At 41.7% G+C, this 18896-nt stretch overlaps 1 protein-coding gene across 2 annotated transcripts in view; it reads right to left on the bottom strand.

Annotated features, from left to right (window-relative positions):
* adcy2b (adenylate cyclase 2b (brain)) overlaps positions 1–18896 on the bottom strand; it is a 64994-nt gene that overhangs the window by 18949 nt on the left and 27149 nt on the right. For both annotated transcript variants that reach the window (XM_031731155.2, XM_039606097.1), the window contains 9 exons: positions 16208–16319; positions 15301–15428; positions 12159–12317; positions 11440–11572; positions 5689–5865; positions 5489–5613; positions 4256–4325; positions 3682–3779; positions 2951–3035 (listed from right to left, as the gene is read on the bottom strand). In XM_031731155.2, coding sequence (XP_031587015.1) covers positions 2951–3035; positions 3682–3779; positions 4256–4325; positions 5489–5613; positions 5689–5865; positions 11440–11572; positions 12159–12317; positions 15301–15428; positions 16208–16319 — 1087 coding nt within the window. The remainder of the gene's footprint in view (positions 1–2950; positions 3036–3681; positions 3780–4255; positions 4326–5488; positions 5614–5688; positions 5866–11439; positions 11573–12158; positions 12318–15300; positions 15429–16207; positions 16320–18896) is intronic.

Below are 18896 nucleotides of genomic sequence, written 5' to 3'. Positions count from 1 at the left end.
AGACTGATGTGGATAATAACATAATAATTTGAACTTCTCAACAAGCCTGGCAGGGAAAAAAGAAAGCTACGGGGCCACTCAAGAACATTGTCCTCCCTGGCTCCCATACAGCGTAACATTGATTTCTCTGAGGCCTGTTCAGATGGAGGATTCAATACCAGGAGGAGGGAGGGGGATTTTGACAATGGGGCATCTGTTTGACAAAGCAGTGATGCTTATACTAGAATAAATCCAACACAATTATGGTCTCCTCTTAAGAAAAAAAAACAACTTTTCAGGTCTTTTCAAATTGTAGCTGTCGTCAGAGACGGAGCATTTTGTGCTTTTTCTGTGCTCAATTTAACCACACTACTATAGTTCCATGTCCTCAGGACACTTTCAGCATATATGAAATGATACATTAAGCTGACAAACAAAAGAGCAGAAATTTGGCAGCTCCTGTGTCTCCACTGAGACACAGGATGAATTCACCTCAGGCAGACATATGATCTAAAGTAAGTTATATTAGTGTATATTAGCTTGCCGGCTAGTTTTTGATTTGCCACCCTTCAGGACGGTATGTTCACACATGCTTTGTTTTGTGTCCTTGTATTTTGCGACACTACAGCAGTGTTTTCCGAGACAGACGAAGACAAACAAAAAAAAACACACCTACTCTGGCTGAAATGGTGAGCTAAGCTCATCTGACTTGAAAAGACATTTTCCAAGAAATGTGTTTGATCACAATAACCGTGTAATGCACTCTTTCACAGATGAATGGAACATGTCCTTTAGCTTTTATATGCCCCATTAATAATGACTTACACAAACCCAACCGGGCGCACGGAGCCAAAGCACACAGAGCATGCAAGGTTTCTCATTAGTCAGACGCGTGCTCGCTCACCAGTGACCACTGCAGCTTTAACTGGGAACATATTGACTGTTAAAATCATGGTTAGTGCCAACTCATCAAACTTGAGCTCTCCTTTTTTTCCCCTCTTTGAATATCTAGGTCAGGAGAGACCCACGGTTATTGATATCTCCCCACTAACTAGAAGTGACCCACGTCTATTGGGTGATAGAACTCTCTAGAGAAAGGAGGACAAGGAAATGGGTTCTTAAGGGAGAAACCATTATTGATTGTCCATAAATCCTGTGTCAGGTTCTTGTGGCTGACTGAGACAATACCCAAACCTATACTTACGTTAGAAAGCTAACCGTAGCAGGGAATTCGTGCATGCGCTAATTTATGAACGAGTACAAAAGAGTAGATTAGCTCATATACTCCTCACATGTAATGATAGCAGCTGTTCCTCTGCTGAACATCTGTTAATCTTTTCTGATAATCAACCATCTCTCAAGTATAAAGGAACTAATTACACTGTTATTTATAGAGATACATTTTATGTAGGAGGTAGTAAGTGCAAAACACATTGTTGTTTTACTGTATATATAAAATATAGGTATGTGTGGGTAGAACTTGGTAGTACCAGGCTGGTTAATTCCTTGTGGCACTAATTCAATCAGTTGCTGGAAACATTCCTCTGAGAGTTTAGCCCATATTGACATGATAGCATCACACAGCTGCTGCAGATTTGTCAGCTGTACATTCATGAGGAGAAGCTCCTGTTCCAATAAATCCCAAAGGTATCTGTTAAACTGAAAGACCGTTTGAGTACAATGCACTTATTGTCATGTTGAAGAAACCAGTTTGAGATGATATGAGCTTTGAGACATGGTGCGTTACCCTGCTGGGAGGAGTCATTGGTCAGTAACAATACTCAGTCAATGCTCAGTGTGCCAAGAAAATCCCCCACACCACTACACTACCATCAGCCTGGACCACTGATACAAGGTAGGATGGATCCAAGCTATCATGTTGTTTATGACAACTTTTGACCCTACTATCTGAGTCTCAGAGCAGAAATCGAGACTCATCAGACCAGACGGGCTTCAAGGTTTGATATCTTGTGTATTCAGGGAAACTCTTCTGCATATCTTGGTTGTAATGAGTGGTTATTTGAGATACTATTTCCTTCCTCTGACCTCTGGCACAAGCAAATCATTTTGGCCCCAGGAACTGCTGCTCACTTTTAAAGTTCAGCAGGCCGTTTTGACCATGTCTACAAGCCTAAGCACACTGAGTTGCTGCCATTTGATTGACATAGTAAGGATTTGTGTTAATGAGAAGCTGAACTGGGATACCTAATCAAAGTTGGCTCATAAATTTATATAGCATAGTTAGAGCTTTACACCAAACATCAACCTCTGGCCAATGTTGAGATCCCAAAAGCTGCAATTCCTTAAATGGCCACTTGGGGCTAACTGTAAAAGTGAGCTCATACCCACAGACTCACCACAACTTTAGCTATGAAATTAACAAGTTCACAGTCTGATTGGTCCCTTTTGGAACATTTAAAACGAACATGTTCTGAGGTACAGCCTGTCCAAGAAGGTTGTCGTACAGTAAAAACAAGTCTAGTATTTATTAGTGTTATTGAGCACTTTTTAGAAGGCATGGTGCATGTATAGTTTAAGAATGAAGCATTTTAACCCAGCTTGCTAATAACCTACCACACCACCCAACTGTCATCTGAAAATGGGTATTTGTGGCTCCACAAAAATATAAATAGTAGCTTCAAGTTGTAGAGTTGAGAAACCAATGGGTAGTGCCTCTGTGTCCATCATTTACATACAGTCTATGATTTAGCACTGGTGGAGCGTTAACAGGTACCATTAGCAAACTAGGTTAACAAGACACATCCCTAAGCTGTATTGGTGCCATATACAGACAGCGATACCAGCTAATTAGTGATAAGTAACAGACTAATGACATACTAGAAGTTCACTTACCAAAACTGGAGCACAGACTTATTAAACAGGCCATCTTAGGGTTACGTTGTGCATATGTTTATTAAAACTGGGGTTTTTCCGAGTGTGCACATGCTTTTCTGTGTGTATTCGAACCTACCAGAATGTGACCAGCGAAGCAAAGGAGCAGGATCAAAGCCAATAACAGGAATGCCATCCCAAAGGAGATCCCGAGCACAGCAGTTCTGCAACACACACACAGACACGCACACATTACTCTTAAGTCTCTTGGCACCTCTCAGCCTTCTACAGTGCCATCCAGGCCAATAAATATCACAGAACTTTTAATGTATTCTACCTCAGACCTGCAGTTCGTTTACACTAAGGCAGCATAACATGGATCGTATGGCTCAAAAACAGGTTTGCTCATGTTTCAGTTTTCCCGTGGAGTAACACAGTAACAGCTGATTTAAGGACGCCTGCCATAAAACTGATGATGTCACGTCTAAAATGTGCGACGCGATGCTGCAGCAAACAGAGCAAAGATAAAGAGGGAGAGACGGCTGAATTAGAAAATCAATGGCCTCTCAGATGCTGAATTACACTTTTGGCTCCCAGAAGCAGTAAATTAGCATGACCGCGAATCTCTCTCTCTCTCCCCGCTATTAAAGAGACGCCACACTTTGATTCACCTGATCTATAATCACTAGCAGACACGCTGCCCTTTCATCTCCATCGCCTTTTTTAACATTCCGCCTCTTGCTCCCCTGCCTCTTTCATTTCAGCGCGGTGCCCGTTGATGAGACAGCTGGCGTCAAATGGCTTTTTCACATCAGCCCTGCTGTCACAGCTGGAGTTCGCGTAAACCCTGTAAGACTGGCGCAGACTTACTTGGGCAAGACGAGGACCTGCACTATGAATATACAGGAGAATATGAGGCAGGCGCAGGTGACGTAGTACTTGAAGGCTGGTAATGTGGTGGATCTGTACTGTAGAGAGAAGATAGAGATCATGAGTGCAGAAATCAGAGTCAGAACGAGCACTAAACATGCATCGCAAACAAGTTAGAATTGAGCAAGGAAGTGAAAAAAATGATAGTGCTTAACATTTACCATGTAATTGCTTTGAATTTAGGGTTTAACTTTCAGCACCTTTATATTGGTTTCTAATGATACTCTAAATTTAGGTAGCGTAGAACAGAAGAAATAACAACGATCAGTCTTAATGGAAAGAAGAATCTAGCTATGGTGTACTAATGTAATATAGTGGTAATCTCCAAATGATGAGATGAGCATGGAAATTTGAAGTCAGAGGTGTAGTATAGCATATTTAGTGGACACCCCTGTGTTCTATAAGCCTTATATAGCCTGCATAACAACTTCTTTTCCACCGATACCCACACAGTTGCATTGATTTGTTCTCCCAGCGAGCAATGCTGGCTGCTGTTTTGTATGCATTCGCCTACCTCTTTCTCCAGGGCTTTGTTGTGAAAGAACAATGAGATCCTCTGGATGTCTTCAGACTTCAGCCACTGTCTGGAGACAACAAGTGAGACAAAGTCCAGAAGTCATTCCCCGGATGACTAATGGTCGCTGTATCCTCAGCGAGAGATAAAATCAGCTGGCGCGGAAAAACGATATTGCACGTCACAATGTGCCAACGGCTATGTATAGGCCAATAATGCACGTCCCAACCACATAACAGCTGAAGAGTGTGTGTGAGCTTTGGTTTTATAACTCATCCATTTTTATATTGCAGAGGTCAGAAGTTAGGGGTGTAGCCCACTTCCTTTATTTCCCAAGGGGTGGGCGCAGCGGATGGGTCCGCATGTTTGATTTGGCACAGTTTTACGCTGGATGTCCTTCCTGATTCAGCCCTCCTGGGCGAGGTATGACCAGCGCTAAGAGTACACCAGCTCATGACTCCCCTGAGGCCGGATTTGTGTCTCCTCTGAGTCTTGAACCGGGGATCTTTCACCTGTACGGTGAATGTAGTGACAACTACACAATTGTGTACTACTAAGGGAAAAGAACTCCATTTACAAAGAGCTTTCCTATCCCTATGATACACCAGAGCCACTTTCACCAACTGCACACACATTTATACAGCGCTGGAGAACATGCTGAAGACAGGGTTCATTTTTGAGAATGACTCTCTGAGGACACCCACTCCACTTCTCAAGCCTGATCGCATACACATAGGATATTTTTTTCCACATGGAGCAAAGTACATTTGATTAGCTTTGTTTTCCCTTTAATAAATAAAAAAAATAAAAATTGAATTTTGTATTTACTCAGGTTATCTTTGAGTAAAAACAAAGAAATTGGGAAAACACTGTCGCAGCACTGTATTATACAGTATTTCTATTGTTATATCTCTCATGGGAGGGTCTTTTTAGTTGCTTGAAATGATATCCATAAGCTGTTTCTTTTTCTTATAAATGCAGTGCTTTACTTTAGATTTACCTGCTTAGTGCTGTAATCGTCCCCTTTTTCCTTCATCATATATTACTTAAAACTGTTCATCAATGCATTAAAGACTGCTTCATCATATCTAATCATGACTAAATAAAGAGACCTCCATCTGCATCTGTCACTTCGGCCCTGAATCCGATGAAGTTCTTTGACTGCAGATGTTTCTGATTTTATCAGAAGTGTGAGCAGAACTAGATAATGCAGCGGACACAGTGCTTACTTACTTTTGTGAGTTAATGCCGTCAATGGTGCGAATCATCCGTTCATTGAGTTCTTCTTCAAACCTCCTCCTCTGGGATTTGGACCTTTCTCGTCTCATCTGGAAGTGGTACTGGCCCATTGGAACGTCCTGAAAGAAGAATCGGACCATGAGTAAGTCATATCTGAACCTTTGTGTTCGCATCTGAGAAAGAGCAACACTCACTCTGGTGTTGATTTTGCCGTTGTCTGTGGTCATACTGTCTCGATGGTGGAGATTGGCGAAAGGTTTGGCAGCTCCCCAGGACTCCAAGTATCGGGTCATCCTGACAGATGCTCTCATCTTCCCGCTGTCCAGAGAGGGACGAGAGCGTACGCCTAGCAGCGGGCTGTGCCTGTCGGTCTGGGAAAAGCATCGGGAACAGAGAAAAACAGACCTCAGAATGAGTGGACGCTAGAGCAGGGCCAGAGGTGGTCCTCGTCACTTTGATTGGCTATGCATGTCAACAGCGAAAGCTGCTGTGGATATTTTACTGCAAATATCCAATATTGGCATCAGGTCCAGAGTAAAAACCTCATTTGTGTACCCTTACTGCAATGGTGAAGTGTTCAAAATGGTAAAAGAGGACATTCAAAGTCCAATAATAGTGAAAAGGTAGCAAGCGAAAGGACAGCTGACTGTGATCCATCAGTTGTGCCTGTGTAATCCGGACTTTGACACATAAAATGTGCTCAAACCGAGTGGGTGTGAAGTGAAAAGCACCGGGTGCTTTGAGAACAGTGGTCATTTGACAGCTCTTGGTGTCTCCGACCTGCCCGTCAATCTTTTTGAGCTACTTAAAACACTTTCAGTCAAGTATAAAGCATCTCTATCTCTCTCTGTCTGTTTTTTTAATCCAAATTTTGTGATGAGTGCTTTTTCCCTGATAAAAACGTACCACTTTAGCACCGCCCGAAACGCTGACAATCCGGGAGGATGACAAATGCCACACCTCTGGTGGTTTATTTTAATTACTCACAAAGACAGGTACTGTGAGGGACCAAACATGCGCACACATGCTTGTGACGACCACACCGCACACACACACACCGGGTCCACGATGACTGTGTTCATTTCCTGAGGGTGTACCCAAACAGCTCTGACAGTGACAATCAATGAAAGCGAAGGCGGAGATGACACCTCTTGTGATCGATGCTCCACGTTCGGCCTTGATCCATTTTAAGGCTCCTTGAACATGACAGAGACCTGCAGCCTTTTCACAATATCTGATAGGAAATCAAAAAGCCATCTCTAATAAATAATAAGGGCTACAGAGTGGCATCTTGAGAGACACTCGTATAAGATCATAACACTGCTGTATTTTGTAAGAAGGTAAGTACCACAGTTAAAACACCCAGAGACTTGGGTTAGGTCTAAAACTGCTGTTTTTGTAATTACTGCAGCGCTGCATTCAGCAAAAGTAATTTAGGTCTCTCTACTCAAGTGTCACTACTCTGCATTTATAAATAGGATACTAGGGGGAAATGATTAAAAAAAAAATCATAAAAAATCTAATAAATCAACACAATGAGTGCCAATCTCCCATAAAATGTACCAATCTACTGGAGAGAACAGAGGGTGCTGGTGAACATTTATGCTTTAAATATTTTTTTTCTATGTTTCTGCATGAATATAACATAAACCCTGAACCCTGAACACAAGTCTAAAGACTGGACTAAACAAGAAGCAGAAGAGAGAAGCAGGAGAGCACAATCCTCCACCAAGGCAGCTCACTCTCTGGGTAGTGTTTGACTCAGCCGTTCCAAAACATTAACTTTCTGTGGTGGGCCAGCGTGTGTCCCGCTCACGAGCTGCATGAGCTGGTTTCTGCTGGGATTCAGTTCACAAATCGATGTTCTGATATTGAGCTTTAGAGTTCGCTGGTGTAATTTAAAAGTTAGTGGCTCCATCAGTGAAGTTGAGCCGTCCCTACTTAGGTGGAATGAAAGACTCAAACGGCTGAATGATGGAAAAGATGATCATAACAGTGACCTCACCAGCAACTCAGCTGGTAGGAAAACATGAGGAAGGACCAGGGCTCCTCACTTCCTGTTTGAGAAAATGAGTAGCTCAAAAGGTTTAAAAATGTTTTCCACAAGTGCGTGGAAAGTTCACCAGTGAACTAGCTTCAAAGACGTGCATGACGAGTGAACTGGGGCCTGTGTAGACGCAGCTTTGGGGGCGACAAATTAAAGTGTAAGAAGTGTCCGAATTCAGCATGAAGTGAGCATAACATGAAGTCTGAATTTAGGGGGGTCACCCCAGTGGGTGGCTTTGGATGTTTTTACACACTAACACCCTTCAGGGTATTTGTGTCTCTGGCTGGAAGTGAACCAATCGACCTTTTGCTTGACAAGCAAACTTGCTAACAGTGTCCTGCACATAAAAAATAGGGACATGTGCTGCTGTAATCCCATACAAGTATTTGTAATGTAAAATACAATCCATCATTTTATACTGAATTATTATTTCTTATTTTAAGCAGAAAAACTCTCGGAGTTTGTTTTTTTCTCAGGTTTGCAGACCAAGTCATCAGACATCTGAATGCCGTTCCAGCAGCTAATGACTGCAAAAAGCCTGACCGAGTTTGAAGTTAGTCTTGGTCAGGCAGCTCAGATTAGTTCAGAGCTGAGTTACTGAAGTGTGACCAGTTAATGATGAAGAGAAATGCTTCAGGAATTTAAGTGGAGAGTTTTACTCTCTGCTGCCCGGCATGACTCTCTGTTTGAGCCATCGGGAGCCTCTTGAGCACCGTGTATAAATACTGACAGGCGGAGTTCATTGCTCCATTAATGAAACTGCAGCGGTCGAGATTCCAGATTGCACCGGCTTCACTCCAAACTGAAAATCTATGATCTTGCAAGCAAATTTGCCAGATTTTTATTGAGCTGAAGACGCCAGCAGATAAAGATGAAACCATCGAAAGCATGCTCTCAGGGTTTGGTGAAATGTTCTTTGAATTCACTGGAGTGAGTGTGAATGTCGTGCAGGAAAAATAAGACATTGTTTGAAAAAATGCAGAAAAAAAATGAAGCTAAAGACTCTTGGTAAAGCTCTAAATAGAAGAAGAAAACACACAAGCATATCTGAGTTGAAAAGATGCGGGGAGAAACACAAAAACCTGAATTTCTTTTGATAACACATGCTGGCGTTGCACTGAGAACTGAGCCCGGTGCAGACAGTGAGCAGAAGATGCCTGGAGTAGGAAGAGGGATATTTAGGGGAGTGGGTGCGATGTAGCCAAGTTATGGGGGGGGGGATTAGGAAGGAAGAGGACTGTTAAGCACGGGTTTTCATTTGCCAAGCTAAAAACTCTGAGCGCAGTCTGAATGCCAGCAGCATATTCTATACAGAAATAGTCTCAGCACAGTTTGGAGAGCAGGCCGATCTCTTAAATGCCCTTAATCAGCCCTCCGTGCCCTGTGTGGACAGGAGGAGCCGTGCGGTGTCACAATCCACTCGCAATGCCTCGAGCTTCCAGACTAACCCGGCACGTACTCAAATGTTGTCATTTGATGACAAACTGTGGGCGCACTACATTATTTTCCTCTTCTTGACATTGCCAGTATTGACTAGCTGCTCGCTTTGCTCTTAGCAGGATGAAGAGGTGATGATGTATTTCAGTGCGTTTTTCGTGTCAGCCTGACCAGCATCCAAATGATTATGAAGCAGCGGCATTATCCATGGTGTTGAAAATAGATTTCCCATGTGTTTGTGCACTGCCTCTTTACATCTACAAGAAGTTACATAAAAGCTTAAGTCATTACCCAAAATATATAAAATGTAAGTAGATACTGTGGTCATGGTTTGACTGGTTCGATCAATAAAAGAGAATTTTTAGAAATCAAGGAATCAGTGGCTTTCCTAGATAAATCTCCTTTTTGGTGTAATTTTTTAATAAATTACTGTAAAAGTTTTGTTTTTTTTATTTTTTAATTTAACAGAGACCTAACACAGTATAATGTTAATATATCAGCGCTATATCAGAGCTGGCACAATACAGTGTAATTAGGCTATTATTCTAGTTACAGACGTATCCTGTCACAGCTTTGTTGCTCCAGCTGTCTGCCAGCAGCAGAAGATACACCCAAGCCGAGCTTGATATGAAACAGGTACACTGTCTTTGGCCATTTAGCAGTTTCCCTATGACTGATCAGCTGGCTCTAGTAGTGGCTATCTATAGTTTTCTCACTACCCTAGTAGTCAAAGCATTACTCCATCACGACCGCCAATACTGGGCAGTCAGTTGTACTGCAGGACAAAAGTGTTGTTTTTATTCATGGACGAAAAACAACGATATGAAGAGAAACTAGTATTTTTGGGGACTTGTGATCCATATTTTGCCCCAGCAGCTTTAAATGTTTAAATCCCTTTGTCCTTCACTCACTGCAAACAGTATCGTCATACTTGTCAATGCTTTTGTCACATCTCGTTTAGATTACTGTATTTTTCTTCTCTATGGTCTACCTCAGCGGTCCCCAACCACCGGGCCATGAGAGTTGAGGCTCGGGTGTAAAATTTATGGTTTTCAGGGTTTTTATTGTAATTTGTTTAATTGTTTTTATCGTTAAGTCAGTTTCCTCGGGTCTTTTCCCATATGTTATGAATAAATCTTTTTTTTTGGTACCTGTATTGGTTTTATTTTCTTGTATTTATCTGCGACACCTTAAAGGCCGGTTCATGAAAATATTGTCGGACATAAACCGGTCCGTGGCACAAAAAAGGTTGGGGACCGCTGCTCTACCTCATAAATCTCTCCATAAATTGCAGTTAGTTCAAAATACAGCTGCTCGTATTCCGAATTAGATCAACTGAACATATAACACCTGTTCTTAAACAGCTCCACTGGCTTCCAGTTCACGTCCGTGTCAATTTCAAGATCCTGCTTCTTACTTTCAAAGCGCTTCATAACCTCGCTCGCCCATATATATCTGATCTTCTCCGTACGTACTCACACCTTCGTACACTCCGCTCTTCTTCAGCTTCCCTTCTGTTTGTTCCACCTGCTCGCCTGACTTCCATGGGACTCAGAGTCTTTAGCTGTTCTGCCCCAAGACTTTGGAATGCATTTCCACCAGATCTTCAGACTACGAACTACAAAACCCATCTATTCAAAATTGCATCATTCCGTCTTAGTCTATTTTTACCTTGTTTAGCTTTTATACTTCATGCTTGTTTTTTTTATTACCTTATGTTTTTATTTATTTATTTTTTGTACTATTGTAAGGTGACTGTGAGGGTCTTTAAAGGCACCTATAAATAAAATGTATTATTATTATTAGTATTAGCATTATTTTCTTTTACAGAAAGTTGTCTGATTGGAGCAGATGTGAAACATGACTGAGCCAAATCTAAATGGCTCCTCCCCATTTTTTTATCATTAGCAAATATATATGCTAGCATGCTACTATGCTATAGCTGACCACGTATATTTAGGCTAAAAGTTTCTGCTGCGAAGACTGCTGCCTGCTCCACTCCGTATGTAGGGGGAGAGAGGGGCACGCACAGGCATGCTCGTTTGGCTGTCACCTACATTAATGCATTCACAGCAGTAAGTTTAGCCTTCAGAACTAACTATGACCTAAACTACTACTACTTTCTAACTTTAACCCTAAACTCGAGTCTTTACAAGTTGGAAGGTTGTGAAAAAATGATCTTTGCAAAATGTAATAACTCTGATTGTCCAAAACTAGAATGGGTCATCATAAAGATACATGGACATGCTTTATCTTAATTCAGTATCACACACACATGGACACACAAAAACATTCAGTGAGCGTATCCTTACAGCTGTCCTCTTTTCAAGACAGTAACTTTATAACTACCATGTGATGCGTTTAGGGCACATCTGTAAATTTTAGCTAACAAGAAAAACTCCTCTGCTGTTTCCAACAGTGCTTTCTGACTGAGGCTATAAAAGCTGTCGTGGTATCTGACCTTGGGGTTGATGACCAGGTAGGTGACCACATTATGTTCCTTTAGGTAGGAATCTCTGGTCTGTCCATTTCCAGGCTCTACCTTGTATGAGCCTTTCAAATGCTCCAGTGTCACTGAAGAGATATGGACCCTCCTGGAAAAGAGTAAGTGGATAGACGAAATCAGTTGAAGACTGAAGAGCTTGCGTCACTGCACCACCGACGGCTCAATTAAACATTATTTTATGCTCGAGCTTTGTAACTACACTACCCTGTAATTCTCGCTTTTCAGCTTGGTTGCCCTGCAAACAAAGATGGAAATATGTTTTTTTTTTCATCTGGCATATTTTTCAGATAGCTTTCAGCAGACATAACAGGAGACAAACTATTAGCAGCCCAGTGAGACAACACTGTGGCATTGGAGAGCTTATTTTCAGAGTAGCATACACATAACCACCGGCCAATTTTCTGGAGCTTGCTACAGCGCTGGGATGGCAGCCCTAATGGCCACAGAACAAATGCAGAGCTGCTTGTCAAATGAAGTAGCCATAATTGACAAAAATGCTCATAACAGGTAGAATTAGAGGAGACGGATCCCATGTCCAAAAATGTCTCAAAATATTACCATTATTATGATGTAAAACATCTCAACAATGGAGCAGGGAAGTCATACACTAATTGCAAAGTGGCTCTGCAACAGCAGTGAGATCAAGTAAAGCTTCTTCGGTTCATTAATCTTACCCAGGCACACCTCCAGCCTCCATGTGATTTGCTAGCGTTACATCATGTGACCACACATCATATTGCCACTTCCGGAGGCCAATCACGCCACAGAGGACATTTCCAGAATGAACGCCAACACGCATGTTGATGTCGACTCCAGTGGCATCTCTGACCTTCCTGTGGAGAGTACAGAGACGGCCTGATGTATTGTGCTCACTTTCTGTAAACAAGATCAAAAGCTTAAAGGGGACTTGTTACGCCAAATTCTAGATTAACATTTTTATTCAAGGACTGTGGAGTAGCTTTGCATGGTTCACACCCCGATTTGGTCTTATTGGCTATCCTTCGCAAACAAAATTTGAACAGGGTGGAGCTGTGTGGCTGTGGTTGTGTGGCTGTGATGACAACAATAGGGATAAAAGCTATCACTGGCATTGTTCAAATCCAAGCGTAGAAAAGAATTCAGAGTAGCCTGAAATGTGAGATTTTGGCTCACAGCATAAAGCATTTCCATCCATCCACATTAAAAACACCCACCATTGTTAAAAGCACATAAATGAAAGAAAATAAGGAAAAGCACAACAGGTCCCCTTTAAAACGAATCACAAAGTGTAGCAATGTTGCGTTAACCTTTAGTATAAGTCTGGGAGTAAAAGGAAATAGCTAGCCTGGTTATATCAGAAGGTGAAAAGCTATGAACCACAGACTATATAAAAGACGGGTATATCTTCATATCTGCTATCAACAATGTGTAAGTGCTTTAACTCTTTACTCCCTTGAAAGCCTGCCACCAATAATCCTTCAAGCTGAGCAGTTTCTGTCATCTGCCTATAGAACAAAATGACTGGGTATGCATCAGAAGCTAGTGAGGGTGGTTTCTGCCCATACGGCTACCCTTGGAAAAACCTAGGAACTGTTTAAATGGTTATCAAACCATGTCTTTTATTGGTATATAATATGAAGTCAAAACTCAAAAATCTTTAAGGGTACAGAGGAGGTCGTCATCTTTATGAGAGAAACAACGACCAGAGGGCAACTATTCTGGTGCCAGAAGACTTCAGATTATACAGAAAACTGTGTGACCACAGTAAAAGCATTCCTGATGAATTTACAGGTTCAAGTCACATTGATTACAAACATTATGTTTATTTTACTGCTGTCAATAGATTGAAAAAAATTAACTAATTAATCGCACAATTTTCTGTAATTAATCGCGATTAGTTGTAATTACTTGATCAATAGCCTGGCTGCAATTACATTTTTTCAACTTTATATTTAAGCTTGTAACTGACATTTATGCAATATAATGAAGTAAATGCAAAAAAAAACACAAAGGATGTGCGTTTACATTCAAAGAGAATTTGAATAGTTTTCTTCAATCTTTTAATACAGGTTCACTCCTGTGAAATACCTATTACTATATAGGTTTTTTAAAAAGTTGTAAGTATTCACTAATATATAATATATATTAGTGCTCTCAAACAATTAAAATGTTTAATCAGATTCATTACGGGGTTACTGTGGATTAATTTTGATTAATCACGATTAAATATCATTCATTTTTATTCGATATTAATCGCATTTCATTTTGCATGAGCAAACAGACTCGAGAAAAAAGGGAAAATATACGCACTTAACATGTTTATTGAACATCTTGAACATTCATGTTAACAAAACCCTCTGTAAACATTTATCCACTGTCTCTGTCACTCTTGAGGAGGCACTTCAAGTCCTTGAAACGAGGAACCAAAGCTGTGTAAGGCTCGTGTTCTCAACGACATTAACAGGTCTGCAGTTTGTTGCAATCCACTTGGTAATTGTGTCAGTCAATATGTCCGTGGTAGACTTACTGAGCCCCCGATGCTCCGTGAGTGGTTTGTCGCAAGCTGGGTGACGCGTTAGCAAAAGTGCTAGCAGCATCCCCGAGTAATGTATGCTTCGCGTCAGTGTGATATTTTAAGCTGGAAGTGCTTCGGTGAAAAGAAAATTCCTTCTTGCACAATGTGCATAATACTTTTTGTCGGTCGACTGTTCCGTCTTGTTAGTCTTTTAATACTCAAATTTCCCATCGAAAGGGCCAATGTGCGTTTATCATCTTCCATATTGAGCTGATTGGTTCAGCTGCTTGTCACTACCAGATCAACTGCCCATTTGCGCATGTGTGAAGGTAACTCGGACAGCTGCCCGAAATGCGTTGACAGAGACATTTCAGGGATTTTGAGTCATTCTGCACTCCAGATGCGTTAATTGCGTCAAAAATTTTAATCGTGTTGACTGTGATGGCCATTAATTTGCGTTAACGCGTTAATTTTGACAGCACTTGTTTATTTTGCAAATTATGGCCGCATTTAGAATCAGAAAACAAGAAAAAACGAGGTATATCACCACCCCGTACTTGTGACGTCTGCTTTAAAAATCTAAGATGGGGACAGCGAAAATGCTCATGTTTAAAGGACTCCATTAACCAATGAGTGACGTCAAAGTGCATCATCACAACTGAAACATGTCATGAAAAATCTCAACCAATCCTGGCAGATGGCCGCCCCTCCCCGAGCCTGGTTCTGTCAGAGGTTTCTTCCTGTTAAAACGGGGTTTTTCCTTTCCACTTTTGTTAAGTGCCTGCTCATGGGGGTTGGCTGATTGTTGAGGTTTTCTCTGTATTATTATAGGGTCTTTACATTATAATATAAAGCACCTTGAGGTGACTGTTATTGAGATTTGGTGCTAGATTAATAAAACTGAATTGAAAGTGTCTAAGACTCTTTTATATACAGTCTATGCTAACCAACCAGACTCTGTCTCAGCATGTCACAGGCGAATGACACCGGCGGCCATCTTTAATCTGATTGTGATTAAAGGTCAGTGTTGAAAAGCTAATATATTAGTGTGTTCATGCGTGAATGAAAGACATGCAGACATACCAGAAGAGGGAGAGACCGGGCTAATATATTTTGTTGTTTGTTTGAATATTTTATTTGTCCAGTCTGGAGGCTTATCGTATTGCGTTCACACTGTGTTTACTCCAGAGTTCAAACAGAGCTGGCATTCCTTCTGCTCAGTCTGTTTGACAGCTGTGTGTTTGTTTGTGTTTGCGTTTCCCTTTGTGTAAGAGAGGGAAAAAAATACGGGTGAAAAGAGAGGGAAAGATCTGGTGTTTTACTTGATGGCCTCACACATATCCAGGCCCATCTTCACGCAGTTCCTGGCGTGGTCAGGCAGTGATTCGGGCAGGCCAGACACGCAGTAGTAACAGTCTCCCAGGATCTTGATTCGCATGCACTCATTTTCCTTTAAAAAGCAGAAAAGGAGAAGGAAGTGAATTGCAGCCATTATCACACTCTTTCATACCCAAATCTGTCCAAAATTATTATCATCTTTATTAATCCTCAGCTATTTTATTCCTTCCTTACCTCCATCTAACCCTCATGCACAGAGTCACATCCATCAAGCCCAAAATCATACACCCACACGTAAAGCATATTAGCTCTTATTCCACATGTGGGAAGTGTAACAGCTCATCGTTGGACTGGGTTTATGTAACAGCAGCTTTGTCAGACGGGAGGACAGAGCTGCTGGACACAAAGCAAAGAGAGCCTGACTAAACTGTTGAGACCCACGTAGCTGAGAACCCCCGAGACCGCGAGATACACTCTGACCAGCCCACGCACGCAGGCAGGGCGCTCCGGGAAAGCGCGGCAGGAAGGCTGACAGAGGCCGCAGGACCGAGAAAAAATGTATTTCGAGGCCACGTTTCATCTGGTAGACAACACCAGACAGACCTCGTTCTCTCGTCTTGGTTACTTTCTATTTAAGCCGTTCTAATTTAGTGCATTAATTCAAGCTTCAGATGACATTACCCTGAAAGCACTACATGTGAACCAAGACCAACGGTTTTATGTCTTCCATTATTTCCTCATTAAATTCAAATGAATTTCTGATTAAAATGCCATTTGCTGCTTTGATTTATGGAGGCCCGTACTGCATGATGCATATGGCTGTTTCTATTTTAATCATACAGAGTGGGCATATGTACAGTAAATTCAGTTGAGAGTGTCTTTTCGGTTTACCTTCGCGATCTGGTCAAACTTGCCGAAGAGCTCGTTCAGCATGTGCACGAGCTCGCCTGGGGAGCAGTCACTGGCCAGCCTGGTGAAGCCCACAATGTCTGCGTAGAGAATGCTGTAAAAACAAAAAGAAAGAACACAATTAAAAGGAAAACCATTGTCTAAAGTAGTACAGTGGAAAAGTCCTTCTTTATATTTTGCTTCCATGTACTTTTAAAGTGGTCTCGAGCTGCAGTTTTCCAGACTTTTTGAAGTTTTTCTTCAGTCATTTGTTGCTTTTTCACTCATTTTCAGTCCAGTCCTTGTACCTGACTTCACAAAGAACCTGTATCTGGTAGGCTGGGTTACAGCCACCTTCAGGTCTGGTGGGTGTGTCCCTGCCAGGTGGCTGGCCACACCTGAGGAAATGATCACACGCCTGCAGCTGATCAAGCCTCGTCGGAGGAGCTACTTAGGAGTGTGGTGGAGCTCTCACCGATGCTGATCAATGTGTGACTACCTGTCAGTGTTTCAGCATATCAGTGAGTGTAAGCCTGCCACAGTTTGAAAGTGTCTCACATCTGCCTCAGACCTCATTATTGAAGCAGTGTGGGATCATCTTGACAGAGAGTGGATCAAAAGGCAGTCAACATCCAAAGAAGAGCTGTTAATGTCCTTCAAGAAGCCTGGAGTACTATTCCTAAAGACTCCTTAAAGAAATTACATGAAAGCTTTCCTTTGGAGTTCAGGCTACTTAAGCAATTTGGGATCATGTTGACAGCAAACATCCAAAGAAGAGCTTTGAATGTCCTTTAGGAAGCCTGGAGAACTATGCTTAAAGACTACTTAAAGAAATGATGAGAAAACTGTCTAACAGAGTTCAGACTGTTATGAAGAAAAAGGTGGCCATACCAACTATTGACTTGTATATACTGAATTGTGCAAACTGTGTTTTTCTGTGCTGTCTGGGAGCATTTTTAATGGAATTATCTGACAAATAATGAAGCTTCTGTGAGCCAAGAAATCCAAGAAGTTGTGTTTCAGTTTTGTTGGATGAAATTCAAGGATTTTATTAATCTATCAGTAAGCCAGCAGGTATCTGTGAGTGTGCACGGCATCTGTAAAGTTTAGAGATAAAGATGAGCTTATAACTTTAGCGCTCCACCATCTGGTTCAAATATAGCTTCAAAAAATTAGCATTGCAGTCGGCACTTTACCGCCACTGAGGCTTTACAGTGGAAACTAGGCAACCCAGGCAATAATATAATTTACATATTAGCTGTGAATAACGTTGGTAAGTTGATACAAGATGCTGGAGAATCGTGGGATTGGAGTCCAGAGTTCACAAACCAATAAGTGACGTAACGGTGGCTGCATCAGCCTTTATGTAACTCTATAACGACGACACCTCTCTAACACCTGTGCTGCTGATTCAACTTTTGGAGGCTGTAGTTTCTCATCATTGTAAGTCTTATATAGCAGCATAAACTGCATCTACACTTGTATACAATTTTTAATGGTTAAAATGTATTTTTTTTAAAAACAGGAAAGGTGTGTGCACTTTAACACAACCATATTCAGACGTTACATTTCCAGCTATCTATCTCGCGATGTGCCAGCTTTTAGTATGTGACCATCTCCCGGCTGCCCCTCTGTTGGTCTTCCTTGGTCTCTTGTGTTCTGGGGGCCTCTGGATGTCTGGAGTTTTGATCTCCTCCATACCTGCTTCATGCCCTGGAGGACGGGGCAGTGGCCCCCCACACCCTCTAGCAGATCATTACATGAAGGAACCTTTTAAAAACAAGCGCGTTCATGCTCACAGGTGTACACACGGGTGATCACACACACAAACTACACCCTTTTTGGCTCCTACCTCAAAGCACACTGTGCGCTGTCGATCTCACGTGCTGCACAATAATGTTTAATATTTAGTATTTACTGTCATATTCCCATATATCATTGTGATGTTGTTTATTACTCTCGTTTTCTTCTGCTTGCTTTCTTTTTTCTTTCTCAACAGGTGATCCAGGTGATCGATATATGTATTTTTTGTCTGCTTATTCTGTTGGTTTTTGGTTTTTGCCCTTTTTCCCCGTCCCTCTTCTCAGCTGTTTTTCTTTCCCTCTTTCTTTCTCCCCTTTCTTTCCACCAGTCAAGTCTGTTCCGTATTCAGCAAGTGAAAATAAAATAAACAATAAAGGTGAATCAAATGGACCATTACGGCAAGGCTGGGATGGTCCATTTAGTAAAAGTAAATCCGTTGGGCATCTTTCTTCGCCTTTAGACAATAATTCTGATGGCAAAAGAACCAAACGGGACAGGTTAAAAAAAAAAAAAAAAAAAAAAAAAAGTATGTGACCATCTCCCAAAAGAGAAGGAACAGTATGATCTTCAGCCAAGCCTATTACTGCAGCTGGAGAACTGATAATGGGGGTAGTAGCTGTTTGGCTCTCTGCTAGCTGACTAATTTAAGAGGATCCCAGCAAAACCGCATTTCCACCTGTCCCTGTTCTTTGTTCTGGAAAGATTTCCCTCGTCTCGGCCATCACTGTGAGCTGGACCATGTGAGATTTTGTTATTATTGGAGAGATAATAGGCAGATCAACATGAGGACACACACATTCATCCACACACACACACCTGAGGCCTGCTCAAATGAGGCACGGTGCTGCTATTTCTCCTGTGAAGCTCCATGATGAGGGTAAAAACAGAT

The sequence above is a fragment of the Oreochromis aureus genome, linkage group 22 (genome assembly GCF_013358895.1).
Source record: "Oreochromis aureus strain Israel breed Guangdong linkage group 22, ZZ_aureus, whole genome shotgun sequence".
NCBI lineage: Eukaryota > Metazoa > Chordata > Actinopteri > Cichliformes > Cichlidae > Oreochromis > Oreochromis aureus.
This window is presented reverse-complemented; position numbering and strand designations above follow the sequence as displayed.